The 20,861-nt window shown below is 42.4% G+C and overlaps 1 protein-coding gene across 1 annotated transcript in view; it reads left to right on the plus strand.

The window, feature by feature from the left end:
* Fam149b1 (family with sequence similarity 149 member B1) overlaps positions 1-20,861 on the plus strand; it is a 37,777-nt gene that overhangs the window by 13,374 nt on the left and 3,542 nt on the right. Inside the window, exons 5-10 of the mRNA XM_021203831.2 lie at positions 3,141-3,328; positions 14,524-14,648; positions 15,589-15,692; positions 18,426-18,650; positions 19,061-19,184; positions 19,429-19,548. Of these exons, the coding sequence (XP_021059490.1) occupies positions 3,141-3,328; positions 14,524-14,648; positions 15,589-15,692; positions 18,426-18,650; positions 19,061-19,184; positions 19,429-19,548 (886 nt within the window). The remainder of the gene's footprint in view (positions 1-3,140; positions 3,329-14,523; positions 14,649-15,588; positions 15,693-18,425; positions 18,651-19,060; positions 19,185-19,428; positions 19,549-20,861) is intronic.

Below are 20,861 nucleotides of genomic sequence, written 5' to 3' on the forward strand. Positions count from 1 at the left end.
TCCCACACACCAAGGGTCCCTCCATACCTTCCTCCTTCACTTACGTTTTGCCTTTTCCTACAAACAAAGATTTTTAAATGACTAATTTTATCTACCTAATTTTATTTTATTTTATTTTTTTACAAATTATCACCAGTGGAAACAGAAACATCAAAGAGTAGTTGCAGAGATGTGAACTTTGTTTACTTAAAATAAACTTTTTTTCTTTGTTATTCTAGTTTCAAGACAGGATTTCACTCTGTAGTCTTGGCTGGCCTCGAACTCATAGAAATCCATCTGCCTCTGCCTTCCAAGTGCTAGGATTAAAGATGGCACTACAATGGCCATCTAATTCTTACTGTAAAAGGATACATAGTTTATCAGTTAATAATNTTTATTGATATCTACTTGTATTCTGATAGAAGTCATAGCTCAGATGTTACCTGGAAATGGGACAGGTGAGACCCAGAGAGCTGTCTGTCTGAGGTAAAGTTAAGTCAAAACCTCATTCAACTGCTAAACTCAGCACTTTCAACATGCCACATGCTACCTGTTTGAAATGTAAACTATTTGTCTAAGTCATTAAAAGTTGTAGAATTACTGGGATGTGGCTCAATTGGTAAATAGTCTTCCCAACAAATACAAAGCTCTGGGTTCAGCCCCTAGCACCAGGTAAACTGGGAAGAGNGGCTCTTGCCTGTAATCCCAGTATTCAGATATTCAGAAGGTAGTAATAGAATCAGAGGTTCCCAGCCTCAGCTACAGAGGAGAGTAAAGGCAAGTCTGGGCAATGTGAGACCCTATCTCAGATAAAAAAGGGGGGCCTAAGGAGATGGCTCAGTGGGTAAAGTGCATATCATACAAGCCTGACAGACTGATTCAGTTCCCTAGGACCCACAGAAGCTTAATGCAGTAGCACAGATGTCTGTCATTCCAGATTTTTTTGTACAGGGAATTGAGAGGCAGAGACAAGACAATCTCCAAAAGCTGGTGGAGCCATTAGCATGGTATACCTACTAGTGAACAAGAGAAATCCCATCTCAAANAAGACAGAAGGCAAAGACTGGTACCTAAGGTTGTCCTCTCCTTATGTACCATGGCATGCACACATCCACATTCACATGCACACACATAACACACACAAAACTAGTTAATGGGGAATGACCCCTTGTTTAAAAAAATAATATTTCCAGAACCAGTAGTTATAACAGCATATATAACAGCATTGTGTTAGGCTGTGTGGTTGCATCTGATGATTGTGTCATATGCTTATAGACATCTCTTCTTCCTGTGGTATTTTTCTACAGCCATGTTCACTCCTGNTTGGTAGACTGCTGTACCAAACACCACTGAGCTAGCTCCGTGTGTAAGGGAATTTGGAATTTTAGTGTTTTTGATTTTTCCAGAGATGCTTCCTTCCCTGGTCATCTTCATCTACTTCTGTCTTTTGTTTTTCTCAAATCAAAAGTCTGTCCCTTTGGTCCTTCCTCTTAAGTTATGAAGAATGAAGTTGATTGACTAACTTAAAATGTGATACAAATGGCTGGTTTGTGCTCCTAGGGTACCTTTCCTTTTTTCTGATGAGAGTAAACCGAAGTGAGTCTTCAGGTAATATGGGCAAGACTTTGAAAGTTCAGCAGCCTTATTAGATATGCTACCAAACTAGATTCTTGTAAAGTGACACAATAGGTGTACCTTTAGAATGTTACTAACTAAAGTTGGCCTTCTAGAACAGGCCTATAATCACAGTTATTCAGGAAACAGAGCCGAGGAGAGTCAAGTTCAAAGCCAGCCTGAGTTATAAAGTGAGATCAGGCCAGCTTATACAACTTGGGGAGACACTGCCTCAAAATAAAAAGTTAAAATGCACGGGCTATATAACTCAGTGGTAAAAAACACTTGCCCAACATGCAGAAGATCCTGGGCTGACACTCCAGAACCATGGGGAGAAAATGTTGCTAACTGAAGATATTGATGTTCACACATAAAGGAGAATGCCTGAAGGAAATGAGTATATGTGATAGCTTTAGCAAGCAGCTTCATACAAACAGAGAAACCTCCAGGAAAAAGTCACATTCCTAACTTAATCTTTCTACAAGGTTTTTTTGTTTGTTAGTTTTTGTTTTGTTTTGTTTTTTCAAGACAGGGTTTCTCTGTGTAGCCCTGGCTGTCCTGGAACTCACTCTGGCCTCGAACTCAGAAATCTGCCTGCCTCTGTCTCCCAAGTGCTGGGATTAAAGGTGTGTGCCACCACTGCCCGGCCCCTTTCTACAAAATGTAAATTTGAATTTCACACATAAAATTTGTATATAACTGATCAAATCATGTAGGTTCAATGAATATGGAAGTGTTTGTTTGTGACAAGGTCTCACTATATAGCCCTTTCTGGTTTGGAACTTGATATATAGACAGTGTTGGCTTTGAACTCACAAAGATCCACCTGCCTTCCAAGTGCTGGAATTAAAATTATGNGCCACTATTTTAGTGTTCAAACACATTTTTAAAAACCTAATACAAAATCTATGAGTCATATTAGAAGTTCTTAAATGATGATATTAGGTGGCATTTCTGCATAGGAAAAAGAAACACAAAGTCAAAAACAGTGACAAATGAGGCAAAAATGTATGCACTACGTTCATAGAGTTAATTTGCTTAAAATATACATCAATAAGAAAAGAACTAAGGATTAATCAGGAAAAGGAAGACAGAAAGTTCTTATGTGCAGAATAAAAATTTACATTTATGAAATTCAACCACATTTTCATTAGATATAAAATGTCAGACAATAATGAGCTACTGTGGTATATATCAGGCTGAATGGAAAGCAGGTAAATCCTTACTTAACTGATTAAATGGCATATACTTTCCCTGTTGGGGTATAGAAGCTCTGGAGAAGATGGTGGACCTGGTCTTTCACGTTGCAAAGCAGGTGCCCTTTACCTCACTAATTGTACTTACAGGACTCTAGTCTACAGATGTCAAGAAGGAACCCAGGTTTTTNAAGTGAGAACTCCTTTACCTCACAAGGGAGCTTCAGGTGCTACATGAGCTGAGGGGAGGAGGGCGGGGCAGGCGTGCCAAGCACATTTCTGAGTGTCACGGACAGTGGTGGTGCTTAGGGAAGAGTAATCATGAAGTCTTTCCTCTTGCTTCTATTCCAGGGAAGAGGGATTTCATGGAAACAAATCAGAAGCAGCTACAGAGAAACAGAAATTAGGGTACCCTCCCATTGCACCATTTTACTGCATGAAAGAGGATGTTCTTGCTTATGTGTTTGACAACGTGTGGAGCNAGGTTGTGGGCTGTATGGAGCAGTTGACACGTCNTCACTGGGAGGGATTTGCTTCTGGTAAGGATCCTCATGAAACCAATGTGAAAAATAACTATTGATGATTTACAAAACCTAGTCAGTCCTTTGTGTGTGTGTGTGTTACTGGTCAAACCCAGCACCCTGTGTGTACTAGGCAAACACTANCACCAAGTTACAACACAACCCCTCTTCTGGTTTTTAATTTTGAGACAAGGTTTCATTGAGTTAGGCAGGCAGGCCTTGAACTTATGATCCCCCTGCTTCAGCCTCTTGAGTAGCTGGTATTTACCAGCCTGTGCTATCAGGTCTGGCTCTAAGAAGTCAAGGTTATATGCTTTATTAGAACAGTACCTAGGTATGAGGGATAACAAAAACCATTATTTTTTTCCCCTTCTCCACACACACACACACACACACACGCACACACACCCCACAACACTCCTGACACTAAGTGTATAGGGTATCCCCACACTTAGTTAATAGATTCTCATACTCCATCTGAGCATCCTCTGGTTTAGCTCTCATACTGTCTAGAAGAAGCTTTAGATTCAAGGGTTCAGCCCCACAGCCTATCCTTCCCACCTCATACCTCATGTGACACTTTCAAGCCTCAAGCTGTGATCTGTGCTTCTAGTCAAACATTAGAATTCATGGGATACCCTTCCTTATGTTTGATCAATTTGCTGGAGTGGGGTACAGATCTCAGAAACGTAGGCTTGCTGACTTGTAAAGAATACCACAAAGAATATGGATGAACAGCCAAACAAGAGATGCAAAGCACAATATAGGGAGACAGAAAGGGTGTGTCCGTACCACCCTCCAACACCTTCAAGTGTTGAGTAGTCTGGGAGCTCCTTTGAAGAAGGACTTAATTTGGGTTTTACAATCCTCATTATGTAAGCATGACTGACTAAATAATTGGCCATTTATCAATTCAACCTTCACAGGTCAGGGGAATAGGGCTAAAAGCTCCAAACCTGGACAAAGGGTTGGTTCCCACTGCCAATTAACTCTTTCCTTGTCCCTAACCTGAAACTCTTCAAACTCTCCCAACCACCATTCATATTTTCGGAACACAGAAAGATACTGTTGCATTGATCACAGAAAGATACTGTTGCATTGAACACAGAAAAATACTGTTGCTTTGAACACAGAAAGATACTGTTGCATTGAACACAGAAAAATACTGTTGTATTGAACACAGAAAGATACTGTTGCATTGAGACTCAAGGGTCTTAGGAAGTACCAGTTTCTAGTGCCAGAAACTAGGTAGAGACCAAATAAGGGTTTATATATATATATATATATATATATATATATATATATATATATATAATATAAAATAAGTCTGATTAAAGTTGGTGTTTCTCACAGAAACTAGCAAAGAAATTAGTAAACATTTGAGACTGAGTAGAGGAGTAATGAGGCCTCATCTGTGGTCATCAGAGTTTGTACTTTCTCCTCCGACATATCTGTGAGGAAGCCATGTAAGTAGTGCATGCTTCTCAGACTGTCTAGTAAAGAATAATTAATACACATGACATTTCACGAACATGAAGTGTAAAGTTTGGTAAGTTCTGTTCAATGTAGTACATACCTGTGAAGGCCTCACCAGTCAGTACAGTGACCATCTATCACTTCCAGAAGTTCATGTCCTTTATAAACCCCTGTTTCTGTCATTATATGTTGTATCTGGTCCCAAAAAAATGGTTCTGCCTAGAGAAGCCAATCAGAATATATGGTGGTTTGGATGAGAGGGCTCAGAGGGAGTGGCATTATTTGAAAGGATTAGGACTTGTGGCCTTGTTGGAGTACATGTGGCATTGTTAGAGGAAATGTATCATTGGGGGTGGTCTTTGGAGTTTCAAATGCTTAAAGCCAGGCCCAGTGTAGCAGCCTCTTCCTGTTGCCTACCAGTCCAGATGGAGAACTCTCAGCTACTTCTTCTGCACTATGTTTGTCTGCACACTGCCATGTTTCCCACCATGTTAGTAATAAACCTCTGAACTGTAAGATAGCGCCAGTTAAATATTTTCCTCTATTAGAGTTGCTGTGGTCATGGTGTCTCTTCACAGCAATAAAACCCTAACGAATACAGAGTACATACCATAAAACTCCATTTCCACAGACATCTACGAAAGCTGACTGATTTGCAGTGACAGAAATTAGATGACTCCTCTATTAGGTTCTTCCATTTCAGCATAAGGATTTGAGATTAGCTACCTTTACCTCGCTTTGTGCATCTGTAATTCCTTTTATTGCTGGGTGTTATTTCATGAAGCCACAGTTTATCAATTTACCTAGTGATGGACATTTGAATTGCTTTCCACTTCAGGTGGTACAAACACTAATGTACAAGAATTTAGGGGTACATATTTGTTTCTCTAGGTAAACTACTAATACTAGAATGACTGGGTTATATGGTAAGATATATAAATATTTTGTTACAAATTATGTTTCTCTTTACCAAAGTATTCCAGAGCTCACAGTTTTAAATAACACATAATATTATCTCACACATTTGTGGATTAGAAAGACTAGAACAACTTAATGAGTCCTTTGCTTAGGATCTCACAAGACTGATGTCAAGATATTGCCTAATGTATGTTTTCATGTGGAGGCTAAGCTAGGAAAGGGTCCACTTCTATTTCTGTGTACACAAGGATTGTATACAAATCCTTGTGACTGTGATTTTCATGGCAACTTTATTTTTCAAAGACAGCCAGTCAAAAACAGAATTAAGCAATTCATTTATTTATAACATCAGTTTCAGGGGGAGTCTCAAGCCCTCTTCTGGACTCCACAGGCACTTCATGCACATTCATGTACATGCAGGTATATGGACACCTAAAATAAACAAAAATAATATCTTTATGTCTCTAATTATCCTCCTCTTCCTTTTATATGGCCAGTTTCCTAGTATACTAAAAATGTTTAGGGATAAAAATTAACTCTAGAAATGGAAGAGGTGTGTACTGAAACAAACAAAAATCCACCATATAAAATTACAGAAGACCAAAACCTAAAGAAGCATGGGAAAGATAGACCGTGTCTGTGGGTTAGAAGACATCATACTCTTAGGGTGACAGTACTTCCAAGTAGATCTGTAGGTCTAGTGTGGTCCCTATCAAAACTCCAACTGCCTGAGCTGGGAGTATAAACATACAGATGGTGATAGAGTGTTTGACTCTCAGATGCAGAGTCCACCAACACAAAACCAGTCCAGCTGTGTGTTTGGGGAAATGGGCAAGCAGACCCTGACATCCTCCACCACCAAAACAGTAGTGAGAAAGAACAACGTCAGGAACTAACTTTTTGATTTTAAAATACTTAAAATACGTCTTTTATTAAGACTAGCAAGGGAAGAGAGAGAGAGAGGGAAAAAAGACTAGCAGGCGACAGATATATCCACGTAGTAAAAACAAATAAACCCGAACATCTACTTTGAACGATTTTAACAGGGCTGTGGAGATTAGTCAGTGCAGGTGACACCTTTCCAATAAATGCAGCCGGAGCAAGTGGATTCCATACAGGAAAAGTCAAGTTGGACCCTAACACCCCATTATTTACAAAAGTTAACTCAAAAGTGGATAAACAGGCCATGGGATGGCTCAGTGGCTAAGGGCGCTTGCCCATCAGGCCTGACAACCTGAGTTCAGTCCTTGGAACCCATATAAAAGGAGAGAAACAAATTTAACACATAACATTAAGATTGTGAAAGACAAACCACATATGATGTATGATTATAATATATATGTATAATTATAATAATATACCTGATTAGGAGCTAGTATCCAGAGGAGATAAAGAACTGCAACTTAATTTTTAAAAGGACACACAACCCAGTTTATAAAACTGGGCAAATGTCTTCAACAGATATTTCACCAAAGATCTAAAAATGGTCAAAAGTCATATGAAAAGATGGTGTAGATCAATTAATCATTAGGGGAATGCAGATTAAAAACCACAGTGAAATGCCTCATTGTGCTCACTAGGGTGTATGTGTGTGTGTGTGTGCGCGCGCGCGCATACGTGCATGCATGTGCATATGTGTGTGTGTATGTGGGGGGGTAGGTGAGAGACAACTTTTACTAAAAATATAGTGAATCTTTTGAGAATAAACAAAATGGGTAAAGAATTACAAAAACTGGAGCCCTCTTGAATTGCTGGTGCAAATTAAAGATAAACAGCCATTGTGGAAAGTTCCTAAAAAGTTAAATTACCATATAACCCAGGAATTCCTCTACAAAGTATATTACCAAGGGAACTGAAAACACTGTTTACTCAAGAACCTCTACATGTGTGTTCATAGAGGCACTGTCAGAAAAAGACCTAAAGTGGAAACTCAGGTGTCCATCAGCTAATGGAGAAACACAGTGTTACATATGCATGTGTTATAGGGTAAATTGTATGCCCTCTAAAGGTCCTCTGTTGACACTCTAGCCCTCAGTGTGCTTTTAGGGTACCTAGTGAGGTACTTGAGGTTAAGTGAGGCCGTGGGATAGCAGCACCCTAAATCAGTAGGCTGGTGTCCTTATAAGAAAATGAAGAGATACCAGAGATCTCTTTCTCTTTCCACACATGCACAAGAAGAGGCCGAATGAGAACACAGCAAGCAGGTGGCCATCTACAAGCCAGAAAGAGAAGCCTTAAGAGAGCCCAGCCCTGATGGCATCTTGATCTTGGACCCCAGAACTGTGAGAAAATAAGTGTCTATTGTGTATGCCACACAGCCTGTTATTTTGTTAAAGCAACCCTGATAGACTAATACACCACACAGTAGAACATTATTCATCCATGAAAAGGAATTGAGTACCCAACCATTATTACAATATGGGGGAGCCTTGAAAATCTACCAAATGAAAGGAGACAGAGTCACATATATTATTAATGCATTGTTTAATTCATGTAAGACATTCAGAGCAGACAAAAGCACAGACATAAAGTTGCAGGAGATGGAAAAAAAGGGGGCTTGGAGTGATGGGGGTTTCTAAATGACACTGCAGGGATGGCAGTATAGCACTGAGTGCTGGGGAAACTGCCATAACACACACACACAGACATGCATACATGCACAATACACACACACACACACACACACACACACACACCTTCTAACCTGGGGCCGGAGAGGAGGCTCAGTGCTTAAGAGTATTTGCTGCTCTTGCAAAGCGTTCAGATTTCAGCACCCACATGGCAGGTGGTTCACAATCATCTGTAACTCCAGTTCTAGAGGATCTTACGCCCTCTTCTGACATGTAGACACTCAAACATATAAAATAAAAAATTAATAATATATTTAAAAGACTAGTCTGAATATGTTCTTTAACATAATTTGTGCACAGATGTGCTAGTTTTTCTTTTTGTATGTAACTTTTCTCTAGTCTCTCAACAGTTTACCTCCTAGTACTTTAAAGATACTATCTATGGCTTTCTGCTTTGCATTACTTCTAACAAGAAACCTGATGTCGTCTGTCCCTATATAGCTGCCAAGACTTGGGATCGAGGGCACACATCCCCACAGTCAGCCTCTGGTCACTTGCAATATATTCTCCTTATTGCTGGTTTCAAGCAGTTTGATGATGTACTTTGATGTAGTTTTCTTCCTGTTTCTTCTGGGTGGAAGTGGCTGGATTTCCTGTTTCTGTACATCCAAGAAGCTTTCATTGACATTTTCAGCTATTATTTCTTTACTTTTTTTCCTTTTTTTAATTGTCTGTCATGACTTGGGTCACTTAGAAGTGGATCTGTCTGATTACAGAACCCTCAGATAACTTAGGCCATCCTGAGAAGCTCATGCTGCCCTGGGTGTGTGTACCACTGTACTTTTGTTGTGTCTGTCTGCCTGTAATAGCCTCTGTCTCTCTCCTCCTTCCCCTCAATGCTCGTACTCAAATCTATATTAATAAATTTGTTATTTTTAATAAACCCCAACCTTGCTTCAAATTTCTTTTTTTCCCCTCTGTTTTCTTTGTGACACTGCATGCTGTGCCTTCTCATTCATCAGTCTCATCTGTGCTTTAAGTATGCTACTAACTTTATTCACTGTATTTCACCGGTGTGAGCTCAGAGTTGATCTGTAGGATCTTTATACTTCCATGACTCCATCTCATGATTTGAAACAATAGAATAATGCTGGGTGTTTTATCACACACCTGTACTGCCAATACTCAAAAGGCTGAAGTAGAAGGATGCTGAGTTCAAGACCAACCTGGACTATGTAGTGAGACCCAGGCAAAAGGCAGGAGGTAGAGGAACTTGAAATCTGTTACTACCTGTGGTCTTCTGACACCTTCTCACTGTGAGCTGTATTTTCCTGTCTTACTTTTGAGTTTTTGATCTTGGAAATTATCTTAGGCAATCGTAGGCCATATCTTATTTGTTTATATTTCCAGGATTTATTGTATTGTTATCCATTGTCCACTGTAGGAAAGCCAGTGTTGTATGGCTTTATTGGCTATTTTAAGCAAGTGAGTAAGTAAATCCTGTCACTGTTGCATCTTGTCTAGAAGCAAAAGTCTAGCAAATACTTTTTGAGACAACATAGATTGGACCCGAGTTTACTAGGGAGCGGGCCACAAGTACTCTTAATTGCTGAGCCATCTCTCCAGCCTCAAATTGAATACTTTTGAGGTGGGGATGTAGCTCAGTGATAGAGCACTTTCTTAGCATGTGCAAGGTTCTGAGTTCAATACCAAATACTGCATACAAATAAATAATTTTAAAGTAGATATTCCTGAATGAACCGCATCCAAATCGAGAATAGAATGCTACCAGCCCTCCAGAAGCCCCTCTCGACTTCCAACACCACAGATTAATTTTGTTTTAAATTTATGTAAGAATAAGCCAGGTGTGATGGTGTATGCATATGATCACAGCATAGAGGCAAAGGAGAGGAATCAGGAGTTTCAGACCCACTTAACTACATAGAACCCAACACTTCCCAAAGCCAGGAGTGGTGACATACCCCTTTAATCCCACCACTTGGGAGGCAGAAGATCGAAGCCAGCCTGGTCTACAGAGTGAGTTCCAGGACAGCCAGGGCTACACAGAGAAACCCTGTCCTCCCCCCAAAAACAAACAAACAGAAACCATCCCCCTAAACCAGGTATAAAGGCACACTCCTTTACTTCTGAGTAGTTGGGGGGCAGAGACAGGAGGATTTCTGCAAATTCAAGGATACAAAGAGAGATCCTATCTCAAAAAAAAGTAAAAAGGAAAAGAAAGAAAAGAAACCTTCCCTCAGTTATTTGGGTAGTTTATGGTTTCTGTGCACACACACACACACACACACACACACAGAATTGGTAGGTCATGTGATAAACTGTGCCAATATCAGTGGCATCTTCCCCCAGATTTTTCTAATGTGACTTTATTTATTCACACTCTCTCAGCTGTTGTGAATTCCAGTTGTCCAGCCTTGCTGTGTTTGATGTTGTCTGTGTATTCCCTTCTGAGACCCAAGGGAACAGAACTAATACTCTCCATTAAAATGACCTGGTCATGGCAGTGAGAGGCTCGGCAGGTAGAAATGTTTGTGCGCAAGCCTGATAACCTTTGTCCAACCCCCCAGTCTCATGGTGGGGCAAGAAGGAGCTGACTCCTTACGTCGCTCTCTGACCTCTGCACATGTCTACACACACGCCTTGGCATGTGCACACGCTCACTTCCCCACCCCTTCAGAGACAACCCAGTGGGAAATAAAGCAGCTGGTTAGCTTGTAGTGGCACACACCTAAGTCTTAGTACTTTGGTGGAGGAAGGAAGATAAGGAACTGAACATCAGGCCTGGCTACATAAAATGCTATTTCTAAAATGTAAATTCAGTGAATTGGCTTAAAGGCCTGAAAGAGAGTGCCCTCTGTCACACAGAGCCAGACAGACCCTTTTCAAGACAGTTATCCACTCTCATTGCCACTTTGCTCTGCCCTCTAGACTAAAAGAAGCTGGGAACAGCCTGTGAAAGAACACTCCTGTACTTGGTGCAAAGATAACACTTGCATTCAGGTCTCCCATAAACCAGTGGCTCTTTGCATGAGAGCAAACTGGCCTGGAACAAACCAGTAGAGTGACATCTCCCAGTATATAAGGAGGAAAGCTGATCTAGTTTGCTTTTGTTGCTGTGATAAACACCATGACCAAAGGCAACTTGGGGAAGAAAGGGTGGAATTTGTCCTGATCTTGGTCAATCATCAGGGAAAACAAGGTAGGAACTGAAGCAAAAGCCGTGGAGTAATGCTGCCTTCTGGCTTGTTCTCTGTAGCCTGTTCAACCTTGCTTTCCTTTTTTTTTTTTTTAAAAGATTATTTTTATTTTATTTATATGTGTACATGTATTTGCCTACATGCATGTCTATGTACCATTTGCATGCAGTATCTGTAGAGGCCAGGAAGATGGTGTGAGACCCCCTGAGACTGGAGTTATAGACAATTGTGAGCCATCTAGCAGTCTTAACCTACTTTCTTTCTTTTTTTTTTTTTTTTAAAGATTTATTTATTTATTATATGTAAGTACACTGTAGCTGTCCTTANANGCCNCAGAAGAGGGAGTCAGATCTCGTTAAGGATGGTTGTGAACCACCATGTGGTTGCTAGGATTTGAACTCTGCACCTTTGGAAGAGCAGTCGGGTGCTCTTACCCGCTGAGCCATCTCACCAGCCCCCTTAACCTACTTTCTTATACACCCCAGAATCACTTGTCCAGGGGTAGCACCACCCACCATTGGCTGGGCCCACCCACATCAATCATTAATCTAAAAAAAAAAAAAAAATGCTACAGACACATATTTATAAACCAGTCATATGGAAGCAGTTCCTTAATTGAGTCCCTCTTTCCAGGTGACCCTAAATTGTGTTGACAAAAAAAACTAGCCTGCAGTTTAGTCACATGACAGTCTGTTATGCTTTATGTTTTTCTGTAAGCCAAAAGTGTATAAAACTGCTGAGTAGTACAACCAGTATTTTTTTTATGTGCATTAGTTTTTTTGCCTGCATATGTCTGTGTGAGGGTGTCAGATCCCCTGGAAGTGGAGTTAAAGACAAGTGTGAGCTGCCTTGTGGGTGTTAGGAATTGAACCCAGGTCCTCTGGAAGAGCAGCCGGTGCTCTTAACCACAGAGCCATCTTTCCAGCCCATAACCAGTGTTCTTAGCTCTCACAAATGCAGATGTATAAAAAGGGCCTCAGTTTCTTGCAGGAGCTTTAGCATTTTCTTGCACATAAAACTCAGCCATCCTCTCCCAGTGCACTTTGGCTCGGCCATGCTGAAGATACACAGAAGTAACTAGAGCTCTCAGAGGCCTTACACCTTGTGTTTGTTACTGTTCTCAATCATGATGCTACACTAGAAAGAGAATACTTAGCTTTAAGTTATTCCCATGGTTTGAACCCCGATTTGCTAATATGGAAGAAGGCTCATGCTAATTGTTTATGAGGAGATGTACCATCTCTGAATTAGATAGTGAACCAAAGGATGATAATGGAAATGACTTAGAGGCAAGGAAGACTACAAGAGTTCATATCAGTTTCACTGAGAAACATGATTTGTCCTCAAGTTCATTTTTAATTGTACTTAATGTTGAAAAGTGCAAAAATCCCAGTTTAAGGTGTGAGGCTCTGAGAGTAAAGGAGTTTGCTGCCAAGGCTGCCAGCCTGAGTGTGATTCCCAGAGCCCACCTGGTGAAAGGAGCCAGCTGTCAAGGTGCCCTCTGATGGGCCTCCCTAGGTGCCCCATGGCACATGTACACACACATACAAACAAAGAATTGTAATGCAGAACAGTTCTTGGTTTGGTTTTTCAAGACAGGGTTTCTCTGTGTAGCCCTGGCTTTCCTGGAATTCATTCTGTAGACCAGGCTGGCCTTGAACTCACAGAGATCTGCCTGCCTCTGCCTCCCGAGTGCTGGGACTTGCACCACTACCACCCCAGCTGAACTACAAAAAATTTGAATACCAGTTTGTTTTTAAAATAGTACAATGTAATTTGGCAGTTATGACATTAATGCTGTGAACATCCTTACACATTTCTTTACATGTGTAAAGTGCGCTTACCAAGGTGGAGGGTTGGTCACTGGACAACAGTTATCCAAAGTGATGGTGAGTCTAGTGCCACTGTTCAGACAAGTTCCAGGCTCAATCTTGTCAATCTTGTTCTTCAAGCTTTAATTTTTTTGTTTGAATATAAAAAGATATCTTTGTGCATGTTTTAAAACTAAGGTATAATTTGCATACAGAAAAAACCTTTTAGCATTTACTTAAGATTGTCCCTTTTTTAAATTTATTTTTTTAATTTATTTTGTGTGTGTGTGTGTGTGTGTGTGTGCGCACACACACACACATGCACATGTGTATGCTGGTGCTGCAGAGCCCCAGGAGGTTGAGACCCCTAGAACTGTGGTTTCAGGTGCTTGTAAGCTGCCTGATATGGGTGCTGGGAACCAAACTCTGGGTCCACTTAGGAGCAGTAGGCATTGCTAACTGTGGAGCTGTCTCAGCAGCCCCAGATTTCCCTCCTAGTTTTCTGTCTTTAACCCTCTGCTCACATTTTTATATAGAGTGTTTGGTTTTTTTCCAGTTGGTTGGTTGGCTGGCTGGTCTGTGAGACAGTCGTTGGTGTACATTTGATGTCTGTCCAGAGCTGACAGCACTGTGACGCATGCCCTTTTTCCAGGGCACTAGCCCTCCTTGTGGAAATCATGATTTTATTTATTTATTATTATTATTATTATTTTGGTTTTTCAAGACAGGGTTTCTCTGTGTAGCCCTGGCTGTCCTAGAACTCACTTTGTAGACCAAGCTGGCCTCGAACTCAGAAATCCACCTGTCTCTGCCTGAAAACAGGATTTTTTAACTCTCTCTAGTTTCATTGGCATTGTCTGTGAGACCTGAGGTCAGGATTAATGATCTCAAGGTTCTAGAGTTATACTGCTGAATACAGCATTTTAAGAGTCCCACAATATTGCCACTTATGGCCACCACATTGGGCAGCACTGATGTAAAACATTCCAAAGGTTGTCATAGATCTCTGCTTACCCTTCTGCTTGGCACCACCATCCATTGTCAGCATGGAACCACTTTAAACTGCACTCTGAGCTTGAGGGTTGTAACTCCACAGGTGTATGCAATTGAGCTGCAGATGTAAGTGAAGCCTTTGTTGAGACTACTGGCTGGCAGGGAGATTTTTCAGTATATTACATCAGAAGATACCTATGGATAATAGATCCTGTTCCTTTGCTCAGATGATGAGAGTAACGTTGAAATTACCAGACTGGATTCGGGAAGTCCCTATGTGCTGAACGAACAGCATCCTTTGGTCTTACCTCGAGTGCTGCAGTCTAAAGTGCCGTCAATCACCTCGAGTCCGGTAAGCCCCAGAGTGGATTGTAAGGATCCAGCACTGTTCTTGTCACAGGAAGCTTGGATATTTGCCTTGGTTGCATTATTTCTAGCCAGAAATTTCATAACAACATACTTATTTTGAGAGAGGGTTTCATTGTGTAGCCCAGCCTTGAACTCACAATCCCCCTGCCTCAGCTTCTCAAGTGCTGGGATTAGAAGTGGTTACTGCTAGTTCTTGAGAGAAAGGAAGGAAAAAAATTTAAGACAAAAGAGATGGTTAAAGGTCACATTAGAACAACTACAATTAACCCCTATAAAGCCTTTGGAATTTAGGTTATTAAATAGGACATGGGGAGACATGCACCTTGTACTTCTGGCTACTCAGACGGCTGGCACAGGAAGCCATCACTTCAAGGCCAGCCTGTGCAACACAGAGAGACACTGCCATAAAAATTTAAAAATACAAAAGCAAAAAAGCCCAACCAACCAAAAGAGAGAGAAAGGGGCGAGGGGAAGAGAGGGAGAAAGAAAGAAAAAGAAAGAACAGTGGCTGGAACCAGTGCTCCAGGATAGTTTGAGGTAAGTCCGCAGAGTTCAGGACATTTGTAGATAAAAAAGATCATTACTTTGCACTTATTTTTTCTATTGTTCCAAATTTTGCTTGTGACTTTACTGTTCAGGTTTTCTTTTCACTTGTAAGCAATAATAATGTTCTTCTCTCCCTGAGAGTGACCATTAAGTGCTCTCATCTGTATTGATGAGGCTATCACTTAGAAATATAGAACAATAACAACAAAGAAACTTGTTCTCTTGGCAGTGCCCTTTGGGGGCTACTGGCCAACTCTTCTAAAAGTTAAGGCACAAGGTGGGGGGAATGGATAAATAACCTAACTGGAAACACTAACTTTGCAAACTTAGCAAATCAAGCAGGTATCTTCACCAACCAATGTCTGCTTTTGACATAGATGAGTTTCTGTCAAGCAAGTGGTCATCAGCCAAACGTGAATGGCCTCTTGATTCATGGGATGCCTCTACAGCCAAGGAATCTCTCCCTGATGGATAAGCTCCTGTAAGAAGCTCAAGTTGGAATATACTCAGAGCTTAAGTAGGATGCTGAGGAAAAGGGAAAGCAACATCAGTTATCTCTGCGCCACCAAGTGCCAGACACATCCAGGGAGGAAACATTTAACTGGCAAGGTCTCTGTGCCTGGGAACTGGGAAGGATACCCTAGACCTGGCCACATACAGCCTAGGGTGGCTAAGAGTCACGTGAGAGCTGCCCAGATGGAGTGCTGTATAGTCCCAAAGGAGAAGACTGTGATGAGTCTGTGTCTAGGGATTTAGATGATCATAGCTGTTCTAGGTAGGAAGAATGATATGTGCAAAGAGTTGGAGATGGGAATTATTAAATACTTAGGAAGAAGCAGACCATTTTGGTGTAGAAGTGTAAGATGTCAGAACTTCAATGCTTTCTGGCCAGAGGGATCGCTTAATGACTACAGCGCCCACTACCAAGCCTGACAACCTGAGACCTACACGATGGAAGCAAACTGGCTTTCACAAAGTGTTCTCTGACCACACACACACTGACATGTGCATGCCCACACACAGAAAAGTTGTTTTTTTTTTTTTTTTTTTTTTTTGAGACTGTTTCTCTATGTGGCTTTGGCTGTCCTGGAACTCACTCTGTAGAGTAGGATGGCCTCTACTCAGATCCACCTGTTTCTGTCTCTAGGATTAAGGCATACACCAACACATCTGGCCCACAAAAAAAGTAATTTTTTAGAGCTTAAATGCTTCCAATCAAAGATCATTGACAATATTGTTAGATTATTATTTATGAATAAATGTGATCAGCTTGTGGATGGCTGTGAATGTCACCTTGGTACTTGTCCATGTGTTGTACATGACCACTGTAATTAGGCATCATAATTTATCTATGCTGTGTTCACCAGGTTACCGCTGGGTTGGGTTTACTATGCAGAAAGGCACTATTTGTATTTTGCATAGGTCATTTTTGAGGACATATAGTCGTATTTCTCTTGAGTCAATACCTAGAAGCAAAAAGATGCCAAAACATGTGTGTGCTTAATATTTGAGAAACTGCCAAAGGACCCAAGAGTCTCAGCAGCAAAGCTGGCTTCATCTGGGGACCATACAGTAGAGACCATACAGTAGGGGACCATACAGTAGGGGACCATACAGTAGGGACCATACAGTAGGGGACCATACAGTAGGGGACCATACAGTAGGGGACCATACAGTAGGGACCATACAGTGGGGACCATACAGTAGGGACCATACAGTAGGGGGCCATACAGTGGGGACCATACAGTAGGGGACCATACAGTAGGGGACCATACAGTAGGGGACCATACAGTAGGGACCATACAGTAGGGACCATACAGTAGGGGACCATACAGTAGGGACCATACAGTAGGGGGCCATACAGTGGGGACCATACAGTAGGGGGCCATACAGTAGGGACCATACAGTAGGGGACCATACAGTAGGGGGCCATACAGTAGGGACCATACAGTAGGGGACCATACAGTAGGGGCTGAGGCAGATCCCACGGTCAGAAGGAACTGGGAGTAAGGAATCTACACCAGAACTCAGGCAAGAGCTGTGGGGTCTGCAGTCAGCACTAGTGCAGGTCAAGGAGTGAGCAGGATCGCAGTGGAGCTCGGTCAGACAATCACTCTCAAGTGTTCCATCCCCACCATTCAAAAGAGGACGAAGGACAGAGAATAGGAGATAATGTAGCAACAGGAATCAAAAACGTGAATTCCAAGCTCAGGACATTTGTTTTATGGGAAATATGAGTTTCTTTTAGGTTCTGTTTTGAGTAATCATCTAGAGAGAATGTGGAAAAGACCAGATTCAGCGACTGACTTAAAGGTCACCTAGCAAGAGATGGCAGTTGAACCCACAGACAGACAGAAGAGGAGGTGACAGAGTGGGACATTGATGGAGAGCAGCTAAAGGCCATGCACGCCTTTTTAATCAAAGCATAGAGAGAGAGGACTGCATACAAGGCCTGGCTTGTACCCAGTGCCTTGGTGGTTGAAGGATTTGGAAAGGAGAACACCCAACTGCTGGGCCTGAGACTTGGAGAGCTCTCTGGTCTTCCTGCAAGGATCCACTGCTCTGCTCCTATTGGGCAGCATGTGGCTGGGACCTTTTGATTGTTCCCAGCTTCAAGGCTCCAGACTGAACTGTAATTGTTCCAATTAGCCAGCACTTTAGAGGTTCCTTTTATCTGTGTGTTTAGTGGTTTGCCTCCATCATGTGTGCAGTATCCACAGAACTCAGAGGAGGGTTTTGGATTCCCGCCAACTTAACTATCTCAATATAAGAATGAGAGCCACAGTGATGCCTCAGCATCTAACCCTGAAGATACTTTGTCAGCTCAAAAAGGGCTCCCCATCTTGTAGGCCCCTGAGTCAGAAGCACTGGGCCAGCTTTGCTTTTCCTGTAACTGAACAAGTGGCTGTGCAAGTGGATCACGGGCGCTTTCCCAAATCTCCATTCTAGGGAGTTAGGGTTAAAACGGGTGTTGTCACGGACACACTGTAATCCACGCACTTGACAGGCCAGCAGAAGGATCTCAAATTCCAGCCTGGCCTAGGCTATGTAATAAGCCCCCACATCTTAAAAACAGCCCCTCATTCTGAATCTTAGAGAACCTTCTGGAAGCCAGTTTGCCCTTTTCTTCCCTGAATGTCTCAGGCTCTTTACCCTGAGCCCTGTCTGCTTTTATGTAGTGATTTTCATTGTGGGTTTCTGATTTGGCCACTAGAGATCTTGATGACAAGCTACTTTCGAGGCCTGGGTCCAGTTCCGTCCTTTCAAACCGAAATTGGCCAAACCGTGCCATGGAGCTTAGTACGTCATCTTTGTCATATACAACGCAGTCTGCCAGGAGGCGCAATCCCCCGCCACGTACCCTTCATCCGATCAGCACAAGCCACTCACGCGCTGGAACGCCATGGCCTGCAGAAGAAATCCTCAGAGGACCCTGGGTGTAGGTTTCAAACGCAGACTCTGAAACTGGTAACGCTGGTAACAATAACTGTGAGATCCATCACAGAACAGGCTTCAGCAGAAGGCTGAGGCTATGCCCAAAACTAATGACCACGTAGTCAGACAGTGCATTGTCTGCAGGGTTAATCCAACTCAGAGGTTTATTTAAGTTTTGGTGAAATACAAAACTGGATGAGATCATTCTATTGATACAGCTGAAGAGTTAACATTTGTGAAATTTAAGAGAGAAAGGGGAAAAAAAAACCTCTTTGCTGCCCCTATTCTGAAAATCTAGGTGGCTTCAAGCCTCCTGAGCACACTGAATTGAGGGCTTGTTTTATTAAGTTTCTCATCACTTTGTGTTGTTACAACTTTGCTTTTGCATATCGGTCTTGCTGCTGGGATCTTCAGTCCAGTGACAGCAGACACACTCTCGTCTCCCTCACCAATGACCTTGGGTCGGAACAATCTGCTGCCACCCATTGGGACAGCTGAAGTAGAACACCTGAGCACCATGGGGCCACAGCGGCCAACAGTAAGCCTCTCACCCCGCCTTCCCGGGCTTACTCTGAGCTCTCACCGGCAGTGGTAGTTCTGTAGGACTTAACCTTGAACCACACTCCCCTCTGACAAAAACAAACCGGGTTCTAGGCCATGGCAGTGAAGCTGGAGCTGCTTAGGGATGGGAACCACGGCAGCGGATGCTGGGACAGGGTTACTGTGGAACAGGTGCAGCTCCCAGGACACAGCTGTTTCTGTGACTTTCGTCTCCTCTGCAGAAATCCCACGGTGACTCCAGCCGAGCGCGAAGTGCAGTGGTGGACGAGCCTAACCAGCAGCCCCAAGAGAGGCTCCTTTTGCCTGTCTTCTCTAGACCCAACACAACTCAGTCATTTTTGGTAAAATGCTTCCTATTTATCTGCTTTGGAGGGGTTAACATAGTGTCTCAGATAGCCCATGCTGGTCTTGAACTCCTAATCCTGCCTCAAGCTCCTATTTGTCTTTGATAATTGGGGAAAGAAGTGGGGTGGGGGACTATATTTGGCAAACTTAGGACTTATCTAGTGACTTGATTAACTCAAATAGTTGGATGTTCTAATGATAAACTACCATTCTAGGTATATCTTCCTAAAATTCCAAGTGGTGCCTTGCCTCATTCTTTTGGTGGTAGAATGCCCTACTTATAAAATAAAAATCTCAGCAACACACTCTGAACATAAGCACACACCAGCACCACTGCATACCTGCTCAACCTAACTGTGCTGTCTTCCCTGCTCGTGTGCACTTTACACAGTAAAGTGGGGTCAGGTGGAGGACCTGGAGCGTGAGCTGAGTTGACCCTCTTCCTGATGGGTGTGTTAAATGCTGACACTTGCCTTCTCAATTGTTGTGCACTTACTAACCCTTTTACTTTTAAGGAAATACTTGAAAAATTCCTGAGGACTGGGGCCATGTGACCTTGCACAACTGTGGGTCAGTACATGGTTCCTACCTCATCTGCATTGTGACCAGAGGGCTTGCCAAGCACAGGGAAATGATTGAGCTCACACTGAGTGCTCAACCAGGAATTCTATGTCCTGCTCCAGTTTTCAGAATGACAACATTTGTAGCTCATGTACCCAACCTGACCCTTGAACCATCTACTAACAGTGGTGGGAACTTGTATTTCTATGTTTTACAGGGCTCCCACAACAAATGACCACAATGTGGGCAGACAAAACAACAGAAATGTATCACTCTTACAGTAACAGAAACTGGGAGCTCTCTGTAAGCTTTAAAGAACCTTTCTTGCCTCTCTAAAGCTTCTGTGGTTGCTTGCAATGCTTGGGCAGCCTAGCCTAATAGATAAACCCCAGATCTCAGTGAGAAACCCTGTTGCCAAAACAAGGTGGGCACCTCCTGAGAACCACACCAAAGGTGGGATCCTGCCATGTGCACTCGTGTGGGTACACACTCACACTGCTCATAGGCACAAAGAAGAATTAATTTAAAAAAACAGTTGGGGTTAGAGAGCTAGCTCAGGGGTAAGACAGTTGGGGTTAGAGCTAGCTCAGGGGTAAGATAGTTGGGGTTAGAGCTAGCTCAGGGGTAAGACAGTTGGGGTTAGAGCTAGCTCCAGGGTAAGACAGTTGGGGTTAGAGCTAGCTCCGGGGTAAGACAGTTGGGGTTAGAGCTAGCTCAGGGGTAAGACAGTTGGGGTTAGAGCTAGCTC

The sequence above is a fragment of the Mus pahari genome, chromosome 8 (genome assembly GCF_900095145.1).
Source record: "Mus pahari chromosome 8, PAHARI_EIJ_v1.1, whole genome shotgun sequence".
NCBI lineage: Eukaryota > Metazoa > Chordata > Mammalia > Rodentia > Muridae > Mus > Mus pahari.